We start from the raw sequence: 19,895 nt of genomic DNA, 5'->3' as shown, positions 1-19,895 counted from the left end.
TGGCAAATGTTGTTGACTAACACCTGATTAAATTACGTTAACTGATGTTTGGTTACATTCTCAAATGTGAATGATATTTGCCAACTGGCATTTCATTCAAACACAACATGGCAATACATTTATTTAAGTTCCAATCTTCCAAATGGAATCAGAAGAAGTTCTAATCTGCTAAACCATTATTTCATTAAATTCCAACGTACCTACTGATATTGCTAATAGCAACCTACCATGGGATACTTATATTCCAAACATCTGATTTACAGTCAGTTAAATTCTAACCTCATGAGTGGCATTTAGTTAAATTCTAGATTTCCAAATAACAATTGAACTCCAATCTGTTTGCTGGCGTTTGGTAAAACTCCAACCTCCGGACTGATGTTTCGTTAATTTCTATTATGTCTACTGAGGTCTGGTTAAATACCAATCTACCAGCTGACATTTAGTTCAATCTCCTGAATTGCATTTGATTAACTTTCAGCCTGTGCTGATTAATGTACGATGAACTTCTGATACATCTCTAACATCTCTGCAGATCACCCTTGGGCAAGGTGTAGCACCTGCTTAGCCCCCACCCCCCCCCCCAAATCATATGAATCCATGGGAGCAGTAGTGGATGGTCGTGTGAGCACATAGTTCATATCACAAGTCTTGGATATGTGACCACTAATGCCAGGCAGACAATCTCTGAAAAGCATTGATAATAGCTGAGTCACCCATCTTGTGAAGATACTGCCCAGAAGAAGGCAATTGTAAACCACTTCTGTAGAAAAATTTGGCAAGAACTATCATGGTCATGAGACCATGATTGACTACATCATATGACATGGCACATAATAATGATGATGATAATTAATTCAGAACCTCATAAATTTTCATCAATATGACTTGCTGATGAGAACTTAAAAAACAGTGATTACTCATTTACAAGTCTTTTATTTATGGAATTTTGCTAAAAGATATTGATTCTGGGTTTTTGATTTACAAATCTATTTTATATAATTACTACACAACAAATAGCATGCAAGACTCTGCTCATAGGAATACAAGGTACCAAAATGCCCAGAATGTATTTTCATTAATTTTCAACTGTTTCCTGAATGAAATCTTCCAAGAGTGCATCCCTTTGCTAAACAAAGGAAAAGTTATACATGAAGTTTAAACATAAAGTGGATTCTGGTTAATTGGTACACATTGGGACTGGTTCATTATGGCCCAATCATGTGGCTGCTCCAATTAGCTGAAGTTTCATGAAAATAGTTAAAAAGGTATAAAAAAGACAAACTACCATTTAACTGAGTAACAAATTATGTATTTTGATACCAAAGTTAACATTTAAGATCACTGTCAATACCCTAAAGTTCTTCGTAGGTCCTAACTTGTTGAAATAGTGAAATCATTTAATTTTCACTCCTGGACATTCTGGCATTTCCAGGTCTGAATGGTTGAAACCACAGAGAGGAAAACAGTTCTGAATTGTCTTACTGTTTATTTCTTGCCCACTATCAGTGACAAAAATCATTGCTTTTGAACACAAACACACGCAACTGGAGCAATTTAGATACCGTTTACTCTAAGAACAGTGTGGTATCTAATGGCCACATAATGTTCACGTGATTAACACTACTTGGAAAATGTTCGGCAACAGTCTCCTGCCCCAATTAAGTGGTATATTGTCCTAAATAAATGAAGGCAATTCCTGCTATTTTCTCAATTTCTTATTGCTCTTTATGAATTGTCCCAAATAAGTGATTAACCAATGGCCCAATTAACTGGAATCCACTGTACTGTACTAATATATTAACTTTTCATAAATGAGTGGTTGACACAATTTTCTATCTCCATTTGCACTCAAATAAAAAATAATACTGCAGATGCTGTAAGTCTGAAATAAAAACAAATATTGATGACAAAGGAATTGGACTTGAAATGGTAGCATGGCTTCTCTTTCCACAGATACTGCTTGTCCTGCTGAGTGTTTCTCTTTTTTATTCAATTCCCATTTACTTCAATCTACATGACATTTTCTTTTCAAGCACATATTTCATTTTGTTATTTTTGCAGTGCATTTTATTTTTAGCATCTTTTGCAGTGCACTTTATTTTAGCATCTAGCATTTTAGCATCAATTACAATAAATCTTGCTATCATACGGATGCGGACATTCTGTCAAAGCAAACCATTGTGCTTTGCCCTCAAGAAGACAGTGCTTAGCAGTCTTCTTGCATCAGTGCAGTTCTTCCCGTGAGGTGCTATACTAGGTGTGTCAGGATTAAGAACCAGCATCAATAAAGGAACAGTCGGGCTAGATGAGTACTCTGCTTTATATGCTTCTATAAAGACTGCAGTTCTGAGATTTTGAAGACAAACGTAATGGACATCACATCAAGATGCAACATTTTGCACTTATACTGTCATTTCACATTGTTTTCTCTATTTATCTGTTCATTCAGCATAACTATGGAACATGGTCCTGGTATTCTATTAAACAACTTAAACTTTTACAGATAATCTAAAGTTGACGATAAATGAAGTTCTTGGTCTGGAATAGAACAAACCATATTAGCCAATCCAGACAAAACTAGCATGGACTAACAATGTAAGAAGTTAGTGTTGATGAAAAATAAAACACTTACCTGGAATGCAGAAAACCACATTAGCCAGTCGAGACGGTAATGGTACGGACTAATAATACACGGTCTCCGCTTTAGATTGCCAGGTTTACACTTGAATTCATATTCCTCCCACAAGGCACTGGAATCTTTTGGATCCACATTCATTGTTCCCTGAATTATGACCTCAGTCCGTTCCTTTGTAATACTGAGAAAATAAAAATACAATAAAAAATTTACAAAAGACATTTTTTCTCTATGCTTGAAACATCCATGTTGTAAAGTTATCACCTTTAAAGTATATTTTATATCTAATTTACAGCCCAGAAACAAACCATTTAATTCAGATGGACTCAATTCTTCATGTGAGACTCATCTTATCAGTCAATTCTGTTTCTTCTTTGTATATGCATCAGTTTTCCTTAAATGCCTCAATGCCATTTGTCTTGACTACGACTTGTAGGGTGATCATCTTTTCAAAATACAGGGCACATTCAAATACAAACAAAAAGAAGGTTGGAAAGTGATGTGAGAAAGATAGCAGTGCTATTGGATGGGGTTTTACAGATCCTACCAACACACTTGTCACCCTGCTCTATTTGGCAGTACGATAAGCAGTATTAAAAAGCAATGTCAGTGTATAACCGTCCGAAGGAACAGGAGGATAAAACAGTGATAAACTGGCCATAAGCCACAATAAAAGATTGCTTAGGAAAAATGAAAATAATAAATCTACAATGGCATCAAAACGAAGCATTAAATTTATGTCATTAATGAAATGAGGGGCCAGATAGTCTACTCCTGTTCCTGTTTCTTGTGGTCTTAGTTCTAAATAATCATGAATTGACAGCTGCACTTATAGTCATGGCAGTGGACAGCATCATCAAGGCTGAATAATGCACTTCTAGTAAGCTTTAACATAAATCTTAAAATGTTAAGAAACCTGAGTCAAAATGCCACATTAAAAATGAATTTATGATTATGTCACAACTACTGCTCCCATGGGAGACACAGTTAATCTTAATGGTGACTGTGGAAGATAAAAGAGTAAATGTACAACATCGGATACTGAAAATTTGTCTGCAGAAAGCTCTGAACCTTCCCATTTTTTGCACAGTTTAAAAACTAGGTAATATAAAAATAATTTATTTCTTTTTCTCTCCGGATAAAAATTCAAGAACGTGCTCAGACATTCTTGTATAGATTTTGTAAATAAATGTTGTGCTAGCCTCCCATAACAAATATGTATGATTTATCTTTTTTAATACTGACTTCTTGGGGCTGGAAGGGTTAAATTATTCCCAGTGAATGAAAATCCTGCAGTCAGGTAGTGCAGCTCATTAACATATAAAGTTTGTTCTAATTCCAGGACACTAAATGTTCAAAAGAACTAAGTTCTTTATCATCATTTGAATTAGGCAAAATTCAACATACATCACAAATGTCACTTCTTCCTACAGGGCAAACATTTCATTCAACATAAATTTCAACTGCACGTCATCAATTATTCAAAAAAATAGTAACAAAGGTTATCCCTGCTCTGAACTTCTATATTAATGATTCCTGCTGTGTAATGAATTGCTTAAATCTCCAGATTGTTTCTGGACTCTTGCTCAGCATCAGTTGACAGTATCAAGTACTCCCAGGTGTTACTGAGCAAACATTTGTTGAATATGTGACAGCAGCACTGAATTATGGGGTAAATGGCCTGAATATAATTACACCAGTTAACAACCTGACAACTTCGTTTATATTTAGATAACATAATCTAACATTTATGAAATCTTGAAACTTACATTTGGCTAACCGTATCTATGCTTAATCTTTGATAAAAATGTCCAATCTAATACACCATAATACTTGAACTTTACTCCTAAATAGCACTTGTCTTTTGAAATAACCAATAAATTTAGTTTCAATTTTTTTTCACACAGAGCGGTGAGTATATAAAACTAGCTGCCAGATGAGGTGGTCAAGGCTGCAGTAGTATTATTTAAAAACACTTGGGTAGGTACATGGAGGGGAGGGAATTTAGTGGAAAGGGCCAGTATCCATGCTGTACTACACTATAATCTAAATCTTAAACACACAGGGTTTACATTATGCTTAGACAATTTTACAAATTAAATTATATTTTTACCAAATTTGTCACCAAACTTTGAACTTGTTAGCAATAGAATTCATGGTAATATACATGACAAAGTATTTTGCATGCTAATAGTAGTGAGTAATGTAGTGTATTTAATATTTCAGAAATATTTGAGTAATATTGCAAATATATTGTTTAAGCATTCTTTGTTGTTTATATAATTCATTATGGGATATAGGTACAAACTATGTGAATGGCATATGTCATTATACCATTACGTCATATTTGAGCATCTCATTAAAGTAAGTAGACCCATTTCCTGGCTCCCATGTTTTACTTTTGATTAGTTTCTAGAGTTACAAAACATAACTGTTGTGATGAAGTAGTTTTAAAACAAGCCCAAGGCAACTACCTACCTGTGAAGTGCAGCACATATTTTCTTCGAGGAAGGAAAGAGACTTTTGAGTTTAAAAAAAGTGCAGCGGACGTTTTTTTATTCATTAGGGGACGGAGACAGTCAAGCTAGATAAAAAGCAGGCAACAGACAAAATGCAAAGGTTCATAAACAATGAGTACCAGGTGGCTACATCAGAAAGGTAGACGTGTTCAATCGCCTAACAGATAACTGGCAAATGTACAATGAACAAATTGAGCAGTAGTTTGAAGCAAATGAAATCACCAATGAGAAACGAGTGTCAGTTTTGCCAAGTGCAAGAGACTGCAACTGAGTTGCATCAGGGACGAATGTGAGTGTAAACAAAATTGCAACATCTAAAACAAAACCTGTCTGGCTGAACATCATTGTGACAGGGGCTCAAATACACCAGACTAACGCAGGTTTAAAAGCAAAATTTACAGAAAAGTAGGACACATACAAAGAGTATGCTAGGGAAACAAAAATGAATAGATTGCACAGGGAAGAGATAAAGATGAACAGTTAAATTACAGTTTCAAAAAGGGCACTGATTTTCATGCTGTTGATGACAAATCTGATAATGATGAGAGTGACATTGGACTGAGTAGCCTTGAGATTTACAGTGTGGAAACTAAAACAGAATTGGACACTGGCTCAGCTGATTCAGTCATTCCACTAAATGAGTTTGAACAGCATTTCAAAGATAATGAAGCCTGCAGATGTCCAACCAAAAACTTATACTGGAGAAAAGATAACTCCTGTGGGAATAACATTCGTAACAGTGAAATACAATAACCAACAAGCCACCTTGGCCATGTACATGGTAAAAACAGGAGGGTCAGTATTGTGGGGTCATGAATGACCAAGACATCTACAACTTGATTGAAGATCTATCCACATCCCCTGTAATAGAGTGAACTGAAAGTGAATTAAGAAGGGTACTGGAAGAGGCTGCAACAGTTTTCAAGGACGGTATCGGAAAACTCAAATATTCCAAGGATAAAATAAAATGTTAAATGAAAATGCCACACCTAAATTTTACAAATCCCATTTGGTTCCTTGTAGCATCCGTGATAAAGTAGCCAGTGAATTACATTGCATAGAGGCTGAAAATATTCTTTTCAAGGTTGAGTGGTGCTCATGGGCAATGCCAGTGGTCCCAGCACCTAAAAGGGATAGTTCTGTCAGAATCTGTGCTGATTTTAAGATCATCATAAACCAAGTACTGAGAGTACCCTCTGCCCAGGATAGAAGATATAGAAGCAAACTTTTCTGGGGGAAACACTTCAGCAAAATGGACTTGGCTGAGGCCTACCTACAGAGATGAAAGAAGAGTCAAAAGAACTTCTCACCATAAACACTCACAAAAGGCTTTATTGCTATAACAGGCTTATTTTTGGAATAGCATCTGCACCTTCACTCTGGAAGAAAGCCATGGACCATGTTCTGCAAGACTTCCCAGGCATCCTGGATGACATCACTGTTACCAGTGAGGATGACAAGGAATATATCCAAAATCTCAAGATAGTGTTAAAAATATTAGAAGATTATGAGCTCAGAGTATGTTCGAACAAGTGTGAATTCTTCAAACCAAGCATCACTTGCTGTGGTCACAACATTGACACACAAGAATTATATGAGTATGCTGAGAAAAATCAAACAGTGGTGGATGTCTCAAGGCCAAAGGATGTGTCATCAATGTTGTCCTTTTTAGGATTTGTCAATTACTGTAACAGGCTCCTGCCTGCACTACTCCCTGTTACTATTGATAGTGAGGAAGTGGATGTGCTGAGGACCTACAGGTACCTGGGGTGCACCTGGATGACAGACTTGAGTGGAGCACCAACACAGAAGCTGTGTACAAGAAGCGCCAAAGACACTTTTGCTTCCTGAGGAGACTGGGGTCCTTTGGAGTATGCAGGTCTCTCCTTCACATGTTCTACCAGTCTGTTGTGACAGTACAATCTTCTATGCGGTAGTGTGCTGGGGTAACATCGATGTTGATGCCAAAAGGCTCAATAAACTGATCAGGAAGGCTGGCTCTGTATCGGAGTCAAACTGGACACACTGGAGGCTCTGGTAGAACAAAGAACTGTCTGGAAAATCCTAACATTTCTGAACAATGTTTCTCACCCTCTGCATGCCACTTTGCTGAACAAGGAGCACTTTTAGTAATAGACTAAGACAATGGTGCTGCTCCAAAAGAGCGCTTTAAGAGGTCATTCTTATCCTCGGCAATTAGGCTCTATAATGAGTCAACCTATAGCCGGGAAAGTGATAAACTCCTCCTGTAAGACTGCTATTACCCTCTGTTTACCCCACCCTACAATCGCTGACCCCCGATGCAATACTACCACTTCTTAACTGGACGGTGTGAATGTGCACCCATCACTGTATAATACTACAGTAATTCTTGCACTACCGACTTGCCAGTGTGAACTTGGAAATCTTGTAAATCTTTTAATCTTTGACTTGTAAATCTTGTACATCTTATTTTTAAGGTAACTTTTTTTAAAATTCTTTCTTACTTCTAGTGTTTGTATATCAGTGCACTTGTAATGCTACTGTGACACTAATTTCCTTTGGGATCAATAAAGTATCTATCAAACCTGAGTACTGTGCTCCAGCCCTTGAATGTATTACTACAGATTGGGAAGAAATCGCAAAGGACAAAGCAGGCCAAGACGACTTTCCAAAATGCAAAAGGAATGGTGGGGTCAGACATGGTACTCACACAGTATAATCCACATCATCCAGTGAAGCTTGCCCATGACACCTCACCTTATGGCATAGGTGCAGTCATGTCACATGTTATGAGTGATGGAAATGAATGCCCATAGCCTTTGCATCACATTCCCTTATCGTTGCAGAGAAAAATTATGCATGGATTGACAGAGAGTTTTTGAGTCTGGTTTGGGTGTAAAACATTTCAACCAGTACTTGTATGGGAGAGAGTTTACCCTCATTACCGATCATCAACCACTGGAGTCCATTTTTAATCCAAGGAAATATGTTCCACTAACAGCAGCAGCAAAATGCAGAGATCGGCTCTGTTTCTTGGAGAACACAATTACAAGATTGGTCATCCTCTTGAAGTCAATTATGGAAATGCTAATGGATTGTCTGTTTATCCTTGTTAAAGAAAATAGCTGAAAGATTTACAAAAGAGGACACTCCCCTTGACATATTCTGCCTGATACAAATCAAAATCTCCCTATAACAGCAGAGATGATCCAAGAGGAAACCAGAGAAGACCCCACACTGTCTCAGGTCTATATAGCTACCCAAAATTGCTGGAATGTACAGCAGAACTTCCAGCTCCCCCATTTTTACCAGAATTGGGATGAACTTGCCCTTGACAAGGTTGCGTTTTGTGGGGATTGAGAGTTGTTGTACCATCCAAGCTGAGAGCGCAAGTGTTAAAGGAGCCACATGCCAGTAATCTAGGCATGATCAAAATTAAAGTGTTGGCTCTAAGATTTGTCTGCTGGCCTGGGATAGATCCACAGATCGAGCAGCTTGCCATGCACTTTTCGGGATGCCAAAAGCAGTTCCTCTCAATCCCTGGGAATAGCCTGCATTGCCCTGGTATAGGATTAATATGGATTTCACTGGAACATTCATGGACTGTTGATGGAGAGGGGAGACTGCCTTTTGATTGCTGGTGGGTTTGCTTTGCCGTCAGAAAGAGGAGACTGTCTCTTGATTGCTGGTGGGATCACTCTGCTTCCGGAGAGAGGAGACTGCCTTTTGATCATTGGTTGGATGAGGACTAATCAATCAGGAGGGATGGATAACAGGGGTATAAATACTACACAACTAGGCATGTCCAGGTCTCATCCTTGATGTCGATGGCAGAGTTTGTCATCAAAATGTCAGTTAAAATTGATACCAGCTGGAAGCCCGGGAAGAGTTTATTCATAATTGAGGTGCATTCTATATTGACTTTGAATTTGTAGCTAAGTAGGGAGGAGTATTGTGCATTTATTCATAATTCATCATGGGTAGTTAGACAAAGTACTTCACTATGCCACCACATCATATTTGAGTGCCTCACTAAAATAAGTAAACCTATTTCCCGTGTTTTTCTTTTTATTAGTTTCTGGAGTTACAAGACATAACAAGTGACAAATGTTTTCATCCTATGAGAGGATTGTTGAGAAATACCTCAGTAATCTGAGGAATCTGCTGGGGGACATGATTAATTGATGACTGAGACACTATGCACCTCCTTATCTTCTTGAATAACTATGATAATAGCAAACTGAATTTGGATGGTAACACCCAAGGTTTGCATGAAGAAAAACAAGTCCGTAGGTATTAGGTGACTTCCTTTTCTGCTGTAAATCAAGCTGAGACACAGCCATCAAATGGTGCAGAATGGTTAGGTTTACGATTGTGCCAAGGATCTGCAGCTGAAGGGGATGTGCTTTGAGAGGAAAGCAGGATGTGAGGAAGCAGATTAAGAATCAGAATGCCATCAAGTTTGAAGGTAGCACGACACTAGGCAGCCTCTCATTAATCACCAATCTATAACATCCTAAGCACACTCTCTCCCATAGTCATAAGGGTATGGATATGTGCCAGTCCCCTTTGGTTGTTTACCATTGCTATTGCCTGTGATTTCTTGTCTGTGTTAAAGAATGTCACACAATGATTTTGACTGCATTGTTTCTCATTTTTAAAAAGTGGAAGTGTATGCTATGAGATAAGACCATAAGACACAGGAGCAGAATTAGGCCATTTGGTCCCTTGAGACTGCTCTGCCATTCAATCATAACTGATTTATTATCCTGCTCAATGCCATTCTCTTGCTTTCTCTACATAACCTTTGACTCCCTTTCTTATTAAGAAACTATCAGCTTCTGCTTTAAATATAAATAATGACTTGGTCTCCACAGCCTTCTGAGGCAACGAATTCCACAGATTCACCATCCTATTCCTTGAACTAGGGAAATAAGGTATGCAGTAATGCTAAGTGTGTCAGGGTATAGTGAATCACACAAATATTAGGTGGCAAATACATCGGACAAATTTCAAGACTGTGGTACATTGAGCAGTGCCTACAGAAAGTATGCAGCTGGTGGGAGATGGTGTGAACTGAAGCTAACAACTCAAGTGAGGTCAGACCATCTTGCAGCAGTACATCCAGATCTCCAGGGGTCATTTCCTGTCATTGACTGTTATGGCAATCTCTCATCCAACCCTCCCTTGTTTTGTCCACCAATCACTCTATCCTCTGTCTCAGCACTCTTCCTCTCCATTTTATACGACCTATTTCTCTTCTCCACTCTCAATCATGATGCAGGGTTTTGACACAAATGTTGATAATTCCATTCCCCCCACAGCTGCTGCTTAATGAGCAGATTGTTTGAGGCTCCAGATTCCGTCATCTGCAGTCTCTTGTATGTATCTCTACTGCTATGTCATTCTTCAGCAACTCCAATATCTTTGGCAACAACAATACGTGCCCCTTTTAAGATCTGAAAACCATTCGCCCTGAAGAGATGTGTAGCTTATGAATAGCACAGCTAGTCTGGCTCCACACAACAATCAGCTATCTGAATAGGTGATAGAAAGCATACAGAGTCATAGAGTCATACAGAACAGAAATGCCCGACATGTCCACGTCAATCAAGGTGACTGAATAAGCTAATCCCTTTTGCCCGCATTTGGCTTGTATACCCTCTAAACTGTTCCTATCCATGTACTTTTCCAAATGTCTTTTAAACGCTGTTATTGTAGCTAGCTAAACTATGTTTTCTGGAAGCTCATTCATACATGCACCAGACTCTGCATGAAGAAAGTGTTTTATTTATTGGGACACAGCGTGGAACAGGCCCTTCAAGCTGTGCCGCCCAGCAACCCCCAATTTAATCCGAGCCTAATCACAAAACAATTTATAATGACCAATTAACCTATCACTGATATACCTTTGGATTGTTGGAGGAAACCAGAGCACTTGGCAGAAACCTACGCAGCAACACAGAGAATGTACAGATTCCTTACAGGTAGTTGTGGGAATTGAGCCCCAGTCTTTAATGTTGTAAAGCATTGCGTAAACCACTATGTTACTATCCTCCTGAAATCCCTTTTAAATCTTTCCCTTCTTACCTCTAGTTTTTGGTTCACTTTCACTAGGGAAAAGACTGTGTGAGCTCACCTTGTCTATGCCCCTCATGCAAGTTTATTCACCTCTCACCCTTCAGACTTCTACATTCTACGGATAGTCTGCCCAACCTGTCACTATAACTCAGGTCCCCAAGTCTTGGAAACTTTCTCATATAATGCCTTTGTTTTCTGAACATATTCAATGAAATCTTAACTATGGAAAACTCCATCATGGACAGTCCCAAACCCAATTGAGAATGTAGGGCAGGGCATGGGCCTAGTAATTTCATCCTGTAGAAAACCTTGCGCTACAGAAGCTCCAAAGACCTCATTCCTAGAAGAGGAAGGATACACTCAGACAGGGTACACCTGGGGACAATGTGAAATACTGTAGTGAGCTACCTTTGGTGGCCAATGCCCCAGCAGGGTTGACGGGTTAAGTACATAAGTAAGTAAGTTAACTATGGATAAGGTTATCAGCAACCTGCATAAAAATTAATTAAACACTAACATTATTTCATACAACTGGGCACACTTGAAGCAGATTAAGTAAAACATCAGATCTCAGCATATTTGTGACGAATCTCAACTCATGAGAGATCATGAAAAATACTGTTTGTGTGAAAGATGACAATATTATTGGGTTACAGAGCTGTTCCCTGCTTCGTACCTTCCAAAGGCTCCATAGGTGTTGACAATTCGCAATGGATTAAAGGAAGTGTTCATCATTTGAGTTGAACTAAACAGGTTTACAATCACTGGTAAACTGAGATAAGCAATGAGGACCCCAAAGGAGATGTTCAGACAACGTCGAATGAAGGCACCTGAGAAAGAAAGCATTGAGAATGACGGCTTTAATGCAGTGCTGTAGATCAATATACATGTTTCAGAAATGGGAAGTGCTAGCTAGTGAGATGAATGTTGAGATGGGCAGATATCCATTTATCATTCCTGTCTCTCCTCCTTTTCATAGCTCCTTGTGTGGCCTTCTATCATATAGACAGATGAAACACTGATGAGTGTTACAGACTGACTCAGTTAGTTTGACACACTGCTCCTATCGTGCTCATCAAAACAAACTGGGGCTTGAGCTGTGGCGGCTAATACTGTCTAACCAGGTCAGGGTAGGAGCTGCGGGAAGAGAAACTGGCTGAAGACTCTTCTTCAAGGTTTGATAAATGGCCTTTGTCCTGAAATGATAACTTTTTTTTTCTCTTTCTATAGTTACTGCCTGACCTGCTAAGTATTTCCAGCATTTCCTGATTTTATTTCAGATTTCCAGCATCTTCAGCTTTTTTGATTTCCAAACAGCAATAGGGTCTGTGGTTTCCACATACTGACTGCTAAACAACACACATATAACCACAGCATCAGCCAGATGGTGGGTAGTCTTCACCTGGATGCTGACTTCCTGATTCCCTAAAGATCATCTAAAGTGTGTAAAACTCAGTTAGAGGGTACATGGAATGTTAACTGTGCTCCTGATTGAATGCAGCAAGAACAACACTGGTTCTTGACAGTTCCCTTGATTGGATTGTCTACAACCAGGCTCAACTGCCATCCACTTTGAAAGCATCTCCTTTTCTGCAAAATCTGAGTACTGGGAAGGACAAGAGAAATTTATATAGATGCACCATAGAAAGCATCCTATTCAGATGCATCACAGCATGGCAAGGCAACTGGTCTGCCTTGGTCCACAGGAAACTGCAAAGAGTTGTGAACATAGTTCAGCAAATCATGAAAACCAGCCTCCCTTCCATGAACTCTTTCTACACTTCCAAGTGCCTCAATGAACCAGCCAACATAATCAAAGACCCCTTGCACTCCATGCATTCCCACTTCTCCTCACTTCCATTGGGCAGAAGATACAAACGCCTCAAACTACATATCACCTGGCCTAAAGACAGCTGTCAATATCCTGCTGTCATAAGACTACTGAATGGACTTCTTGTATGATACAATGGACTCTTGACCTCACAATTTACTGCATCATAGCCTTTCGCCTTATTATCTGCCTGCACTAAACTTTCTCCATAACTGCAGTACTATATTCTGCATTCTGTTACTGCTTTTGCCTTGTTCTGCATTAATATACTTGTGTGATGAAATTATCTGTATGCATGGCACACAGAACAAGATTTCTCACTGTACTTCAGTACATGTGACAATAATAAACCAATTTGTCCATTTAGAAAGCGTACTGTGGGAGCACAATCACTTCCAAGTCACCAAAGTCTCACACCATCACTAACATTCAATACTGTCTACTCAGAGAAGCCAAGAGCAAGTGATAGATGTGGACTCAACAGTATCTTTAGAATGTACTTAAAAAAAAAGAACATAAGAAAATAGGTAAGAGTATGCTCTCAGGTCCACCTACCAATTAGTGTGATCATGGCTGATCTATAATGGGCTCAACTCCAGTTCTTTACATTTTATCCACCTCCACTTTAAATACTTCTAAAGATTCAAATACCACCAACCATTAGGCAGAGAATTCCAGAGATTCAATAGAGTCTATGAAAATATATTTCTATGCACCTCAATTTCCAATAACCAGACCCTTATGTTGATATTGATGTAACGTTCCTTCAGCCAAGAATCTTGCACCAGTGCAAACATCTAGCCTGTCAAGCCTCCTGATATGTTTGAATAAGATCATCATCATTTTTCTAAAATCCAATATAGACAGGCCAAAACTGTTAAGTCTCTTATGGTAATGCAACACTCTCAACCTGGTAAACCTCCTAAGTTACCATATCTTTTTTATAGGTAAGGGAATAAAACTATGCACAGAATTCCAGCTCTGACCTCAATGAAATCTTGTATAATTGCAAAAAACCTCCTTATTTTTAAACCCGAACTGCTTTGCAATGAAGGCCAGAATGCAATTTGGCTTCTCAAGTACTTATTGGACCTGCCTATGAATGTTTTGTGATTTATGCACTCTCTTTGCACTTCACCCACTTGCAGTTTTTCTCCATTTAGAAAATAACCTGCATTTTGTTCTCTCTTCCTGAAGTGCACAACCTCACACTTCCTCATAGTAAACTTTATTTGCCAGTTTTTTGCTATTCAGTCAATCTATCTGTACCCTGTTCCAGAATCACAGTATTCTTGCAACACCATGGCCTCCTACCTATTTTCATATCAACCTTATGAAACCTTATGTAACCATTTCTTCCTCCAAGTCATGAACGTAAATAGTGAACCATTATGGACTAAGAATTACATCGATGCTTTCTCTCAAAATACACTTTCACCTTCATATGAGCTGTTTAGTCTCTTGCTGCTGGATTCTAAAAGCTTTTCCGTTTCTGGTCTAGCAGTGGCCCTTACCTCTTTATATAATCTTGTTTTCTAATTTAATTTTGTCTCCTTTGTTAACCATGGTTTCTGTTTCTTTCTCATGGATACCTCATTTTGTCTGGTATAAACTGTTACTGAGTTTCATAGACCAGGTATTTGAATATTTACTACTTTTCTTCTATTGACCCATCTCTTAGTTAATTTATCCAGTACACCTAGGGCAACTCTTCCCTCATACCAATAAAATCACTCTTAGTTAAACTGAAGACACTAGTTATGGACCTATGGCGTTTATTCTCAAACGGCATTGTGATCATTACCTCCTTGGGGATCTTTGAACACAGGATATTATACTAATCCTTTCTCAATACCCAAGAGTAAATCCAAAATAGCCCATTCCTGAGTAGGTTCTGCAATGTACTGCTCTAAAAAGCAATCTCTTGGGTATTCCACAAAATCTTCTATGATAGCTTTTCCAGTTTGATTTGTTCAATCAATATATAGATTGGCACCTCCCATGATAATTACAGTTCCTTTCAAATGTGCCCTTGATATTTCCCCATTATTAATCCCCTGATATTCCCTACTTTCTGAGGAGACTGAGGTCCTTTGGAATATGCAGGCCTCTCCTTCACATTTTACACCAGTCTGTTGTTGCCAGCACTGTCTTCTATGTGGTGGTGTGCAATGGCATCAATGTGGGTGATGCCAATGGGCTCAATAAACTGATTAGAAAGGCTGGCTCTGTTATAGGAGTCAAACTGGACACACTGGAGGCTGTGGTAGAACAAAGGACCCCAAGGAAAATCCTGGCAATTCTGGACAATGTTTCTTATCATCTGCATGCCACCTTGGCTGAACAGAGAAGCACCTTTAGTAGTAGAATAAGACAATTGTGCTGCTCCACAGGGCGCTATATGAGGTCATTCTTACCCTCGACCATTAGGCTCTATAATGAGTTCATCTACAGCCAGGGAAGTGTTGATACTCTCCTGTTGACTGTTTGAGGTAACTTGGAGTTTTTATTCTTTTTTCACTTCTCTTCTAATATTTGTATATCTGTGCACTTGTAATGCTACTATAACACTGTAATTTCCTTTGGGATCAATAAAGTATCTAACTATCTTAATGCACTTGAGACCTATTGAGAGGTCACATTTTGGAGGTCTATAGATTACTCCCAACTTTGTCTTTCTTCCCCTGCTACTCATGAAAAATCACAACTTAACCAATGGCTTCTTTGTACAATTTTATGTCCTCAACCTAACGACACATACCTGGATTATATAAAGTATAAAGTTTATTGCTAAATTCACAGAAGTTATTGGTCTATCAAGTCCCAAGCAGCATTTTTGCTCATTACAAACTTCCTCCTCCCCTTTTTAACTTCATTAACATATCCCTCTATTTCTCGACTTCTTTGTGCTTATGCAGGTTTTTTTTAAACACACCAAACGGTATTTCCCTTAGATACTTTATGTAATGAAACTTAAATCCAACTCATCACTCCACTCAACCTTCTAAGTTCTGAGCTATCTTAAAAAATGTTGCTAATGTTGGTCTCTCACAGAGCACTTAGCCCCACTCTGCTTCAGGGCTCCAAATTAGATTCTACATGCACACGCTACAAAACCTAGAGGAGCTGGATGACTGCTACCATTTATTTGGAGTGGAAGGGACTGGACAAGGAGCATAAATAATACCAGTGCTATCACATCTCATTTTTCAAAGAACTCTATCAAATTAAAACAAATACATTCTTTACAAATTGGTATTTTAATAACTATAAACTTCAACAGTAATCGCTCAATGTAACTGAAACAAACCTGACTTTTATTTCATTTCAATTCAAAGATTCTGGATCTGGTAAATTAACTTTTCCCAAAGCTTAATTGGCATAAATGAATATTTAATGAACACATCTTTATGATATATTGGGCAATAGAGCAAAATAATGAGCTAAGTGACATCGCAGAGCTAAGAGTTCAGATGTTGTTCTGGCTCAGGCTGTTTGCTGAGTAACAAATAAATCAAACTGCTTAATGACCCAGGTGTTAACACACTGTCATTAATTACACATACAAAGTGACATGTTTCAGGAATTATTATTATTTTGAAAGCAATCATGAAATAGTATGGAAGCAACCATGGTAATGCTATAAAACGTTCAATAAACCTTAACCTACAAACAGATTTTTTTAATGCAGAAAGAAGATTTGCTGAATGGTCGCAGGAATACCCTATTTTGACTCCATAATGATTCTGAACACACTCAGGCAAATTTTGAAACAGCACCTGATACTGCTCCAATCCTGACTGGAAAATGTGTGTGTGTGTTAGTTTGTTTGTTTGTTTGGGAATAGGAAGACAGATAGTGAGAGAGAAAGAGAGAGAAACCAAAGAGAGTGTTTACAGAAAATCCTTCACCAATTAATACCACTTCACTACTACATTTTAGATCAACAACAAAAACAGCGTCTGGTCTGAGGACATTACTATTTGTCAGCTTGGATGTGGATTTACCATAGGCTTGGACAGGGATAGGAGCAGAAAGAATGGAGAAGTATTTAATTGAGGGTGGGTGAATTATGACACTACTTGGCAGGAATGGGAGCATAAATTGGGAACAGATGTACTCAAGGAAATGCACAATTGAAATGTGGAGGTTGTTCAGGGAGCACTTGCATAGAGTTCTGGTTAGTTTTGTCCCATTGAGGCAGAGAAAGGATGGTAGGGTGATGGGACTATGGTTAACAAGAGATGTGGTACATATTGACAAGAAGAAGGAAGCTTACTTAAGGTTTCGGGAAGCAAATATCAGACCAGGCTTAAGACCGTTACAAGGTAGCCAGGAAGGAGCTTAAGAACGGACTCAGGAGATCTAGAAGGGGACATAAGAAGCCTTGGTGGAACAACAGAAAACCCTAAGGCACTCTACACTTACATGAAGAACAGGAGAATGACTGGAGTGAGGGTAGGAGTGATCAGGGATAAAATGTGCCCGGAGTAGGAGGTGGCAGAGATACTTTGCATCAGTATGCAGCAGTAAAATAACCTTATTGAATTTTGAGGGGAACATAGAACATGCTAATATGCTGGAACATGTTGACATTTAGAAATAGAACAAGCTGGAGCTTCTTGAAACATCTTGATAGATAAGCCTGGAGTTGGACAGGATATACTCCAACAGGAAGTGAGGGAAGAGATTGCCTCACCTTTGGCAATAATCTTTGCATTTTCACTTGCCACAGTAGAACCAGAAGATTGGAGGGTGGCAATCCTTTGTTCAAGAAAGCTGATAGAGATAATCTTACGAATTATAGGCCAGTGAATCTTACATCAATAATGGGCAAAGTATTGGAAAGGATTCTTAGAGAGAAGATTTACAAGCATTTGAAGAAGCATAGTTTGATTAAGTTTAATCAACACAGGTTTATGAGGAGCAGGACTTGCCACAAGAGCCTGATAGAATTCTTTGAAAATTCTCAGAACAAATAAATAAATATAGAGCAGTAGATGTGGTGTATGTTGGTTTTAGTAAGATGTTTGAGAAGATTCCACATGGCAGGCTCATTCAAAAAGTCAGGAAACCTTTGATCCCTCAAGGTTGCTAAGCAAGTTGATAGGGTGGTTAACAAGGCAGAATGCATGTTGACTTTCATGAACTGGAGGACCGAGTTCATGAAATATGAAATAATGTTGCAGCTCTATAAAACTCTGGTTAAACCACACTTGGATTGTTCGTTCAGCTCTGGCTGCCTCATTATAGGAAGCTTTAGAGAAGGTGCAGAGGAGATTTACCAAGATGCTGCCTCAATTAGAGAACATGCCATTTGAGCAACACACACACACAATGCTGGAGGAGCTTAGCTGGGCAGGCAACATCTATGCAAAAGAGTACAGTTGACTTTTTGGTCCAAGATTCTTCATCAGGACTCTTTTCCATAGCTGCTGCCTGGCCTGCTGAGCTCCTCCAGCATTGCATGTGTGTTGCTTGGATTTCCAGCATCTGCAGATTGTTAAGATACCAGCCCCCTCCTTTGTGAGAATTGCAAGAGCCCTAGTGAAAGGGGGGTCAATGACCCGAGAGAGAGCAAGAGAGAGAGAGAGAGACATACCGAATGGACACAGGAAATGGAAAGACAGCGACGTGCTGGATACCACATTCCACTGGGACAAAAGCTGGCGACTGTGGCATTGTTCTCAGGAGACACCTGGGAACTACAGACGTGCCAACTCGCAGGGACATTGTAAAGCCCTCGGGCAAAGTGGGCTGGTTGAGAGAGAGATTGCATCACCTGCAACCTGATTGACACCTGAGATCCCGTGAGGCAGTATAAAGAAGGGTCTGAAAGAGGACGACCCTCAGACGCACCAAGGAGACACCAAGAAGCACGATACCGCTTCCCGTGGGAACGGGAAGCCATTTTGAAGTAAGCCACGTGCGTTAAATTCCGAATGCGGAGTTTGTGGCTAGAACCAACGGAAGATCGCTTTTAACTAACAACGGGGAAGATCGCTCCCCTGATTCCACGGATGTTTTGGGCAAGTTTTTCCGTTTATCTCTCTCTCTCTCTCCAACACGTGAAACCAAAAGGGAAAAGCCTGCAGACTTCAGAGTGACTCTTTATATTTCCAATTGGACTCAGTATTATACCCTAGACAACGAAAGAGCTTATTTCTGAGTGATTATTAATGTACCTGCGTTTTAGATTGAGTATTGACGCATGTTATCTGAATGTTTGTATTAACCTTAATTTTTGTGCCCCTTTATTAATAAAACTTTTGAAAATAGTACCATTGGACTTCAACTGACATATCTATCTTTGCTGGTAAGTGAAACCAGTTACTGGTTTCATAACAAGTGGGGGCTCGTCCGGGATTTGACACCAAAAAGGGGGAGGTCAGTCAATCGGGATTGTAAGTCAAAAACAAAATAATTTGGATCTGGTACGCAGGTAGCCAGACAGAAAAACCAGCAAAGATGGACGTGTGTGAATTTATGAAAAACGCGACTGTGGCGGCGCTAGAGGTGAGCACCAAATCAGACTTGTTAAATTTGGCGAAGGGGTTAGAGGTGGAAAACGAGCAGGATCAAGCTGAGAGGCAAAGACAGCATGAAATTCGGATCAGAGAGTTAGCAGCAGCCGAGAGAGCGGCAGCGGGGAGAGAAAGAGAGAGGGAGGAGCTAAGGAGAGAGCGGTTTAATGTTAGTCGGGAGCTGAGAGTAGTACCTCCGTTCGAAGAGACGGATGTTGATAGTTATTTCTTGTTTTTTGAAACGGTGGCAGCTATGATGCCGACCCGCAGACGGGCGAGTGCGGTGGCCCCGCCCCTAGAGTCCCAAAGCTATCGCGCATGCG

The 19,895-nt window shown here is 39.3% G+C and overlaps 1 protein-coding gene across 1 annotated transcript in view; it reads right to left on the bottom strand.

Annotated features, from left to right (window-relative positions):
* lmf1 (lipase maturation factor 1) overlaps nt 1-19,895 on the bottom strand; it is a 711,060-nt gene that overhangs the window by 75,845 nt on the left and 615,320 nt on the right. The window contains exons 8-9 of the mRNA XM_073060944.1: nt 11,894-12,047; nt 2,633-2,816 (exon numbers count right to left, since the gene is read on the bottom strand). Coding sequence (XP_072917045.1) covers nt 2,633-2,816; nt 11,894-12,047 — 338 coding nt within the window. The remainder of the gene's footprint in view (nt 1-2,632; nt 2,817-11,893; nt 12,048-19,895) is intronic.

This window comes from Hemitrygon akajei, chromosome 11 (assembly GCF_048418815.1).
Source record: "Hemitrygon akajei chromosome 11, sHemAka1.3, whole genome shotgun sequence".
Classification (NCBI taxonomy): Eukaryota; Metazoa; Chordata; class Chondrichthyes; order Myliobatiformes; family Dasyatidae; genus Hemitrygon; species Hemitrygon akajei.
The sequence above is the reverse complement of the archived record's forward strand: the minus strand, read 5'-3'. Positions and strand labels throughout refer to the sequence as shown.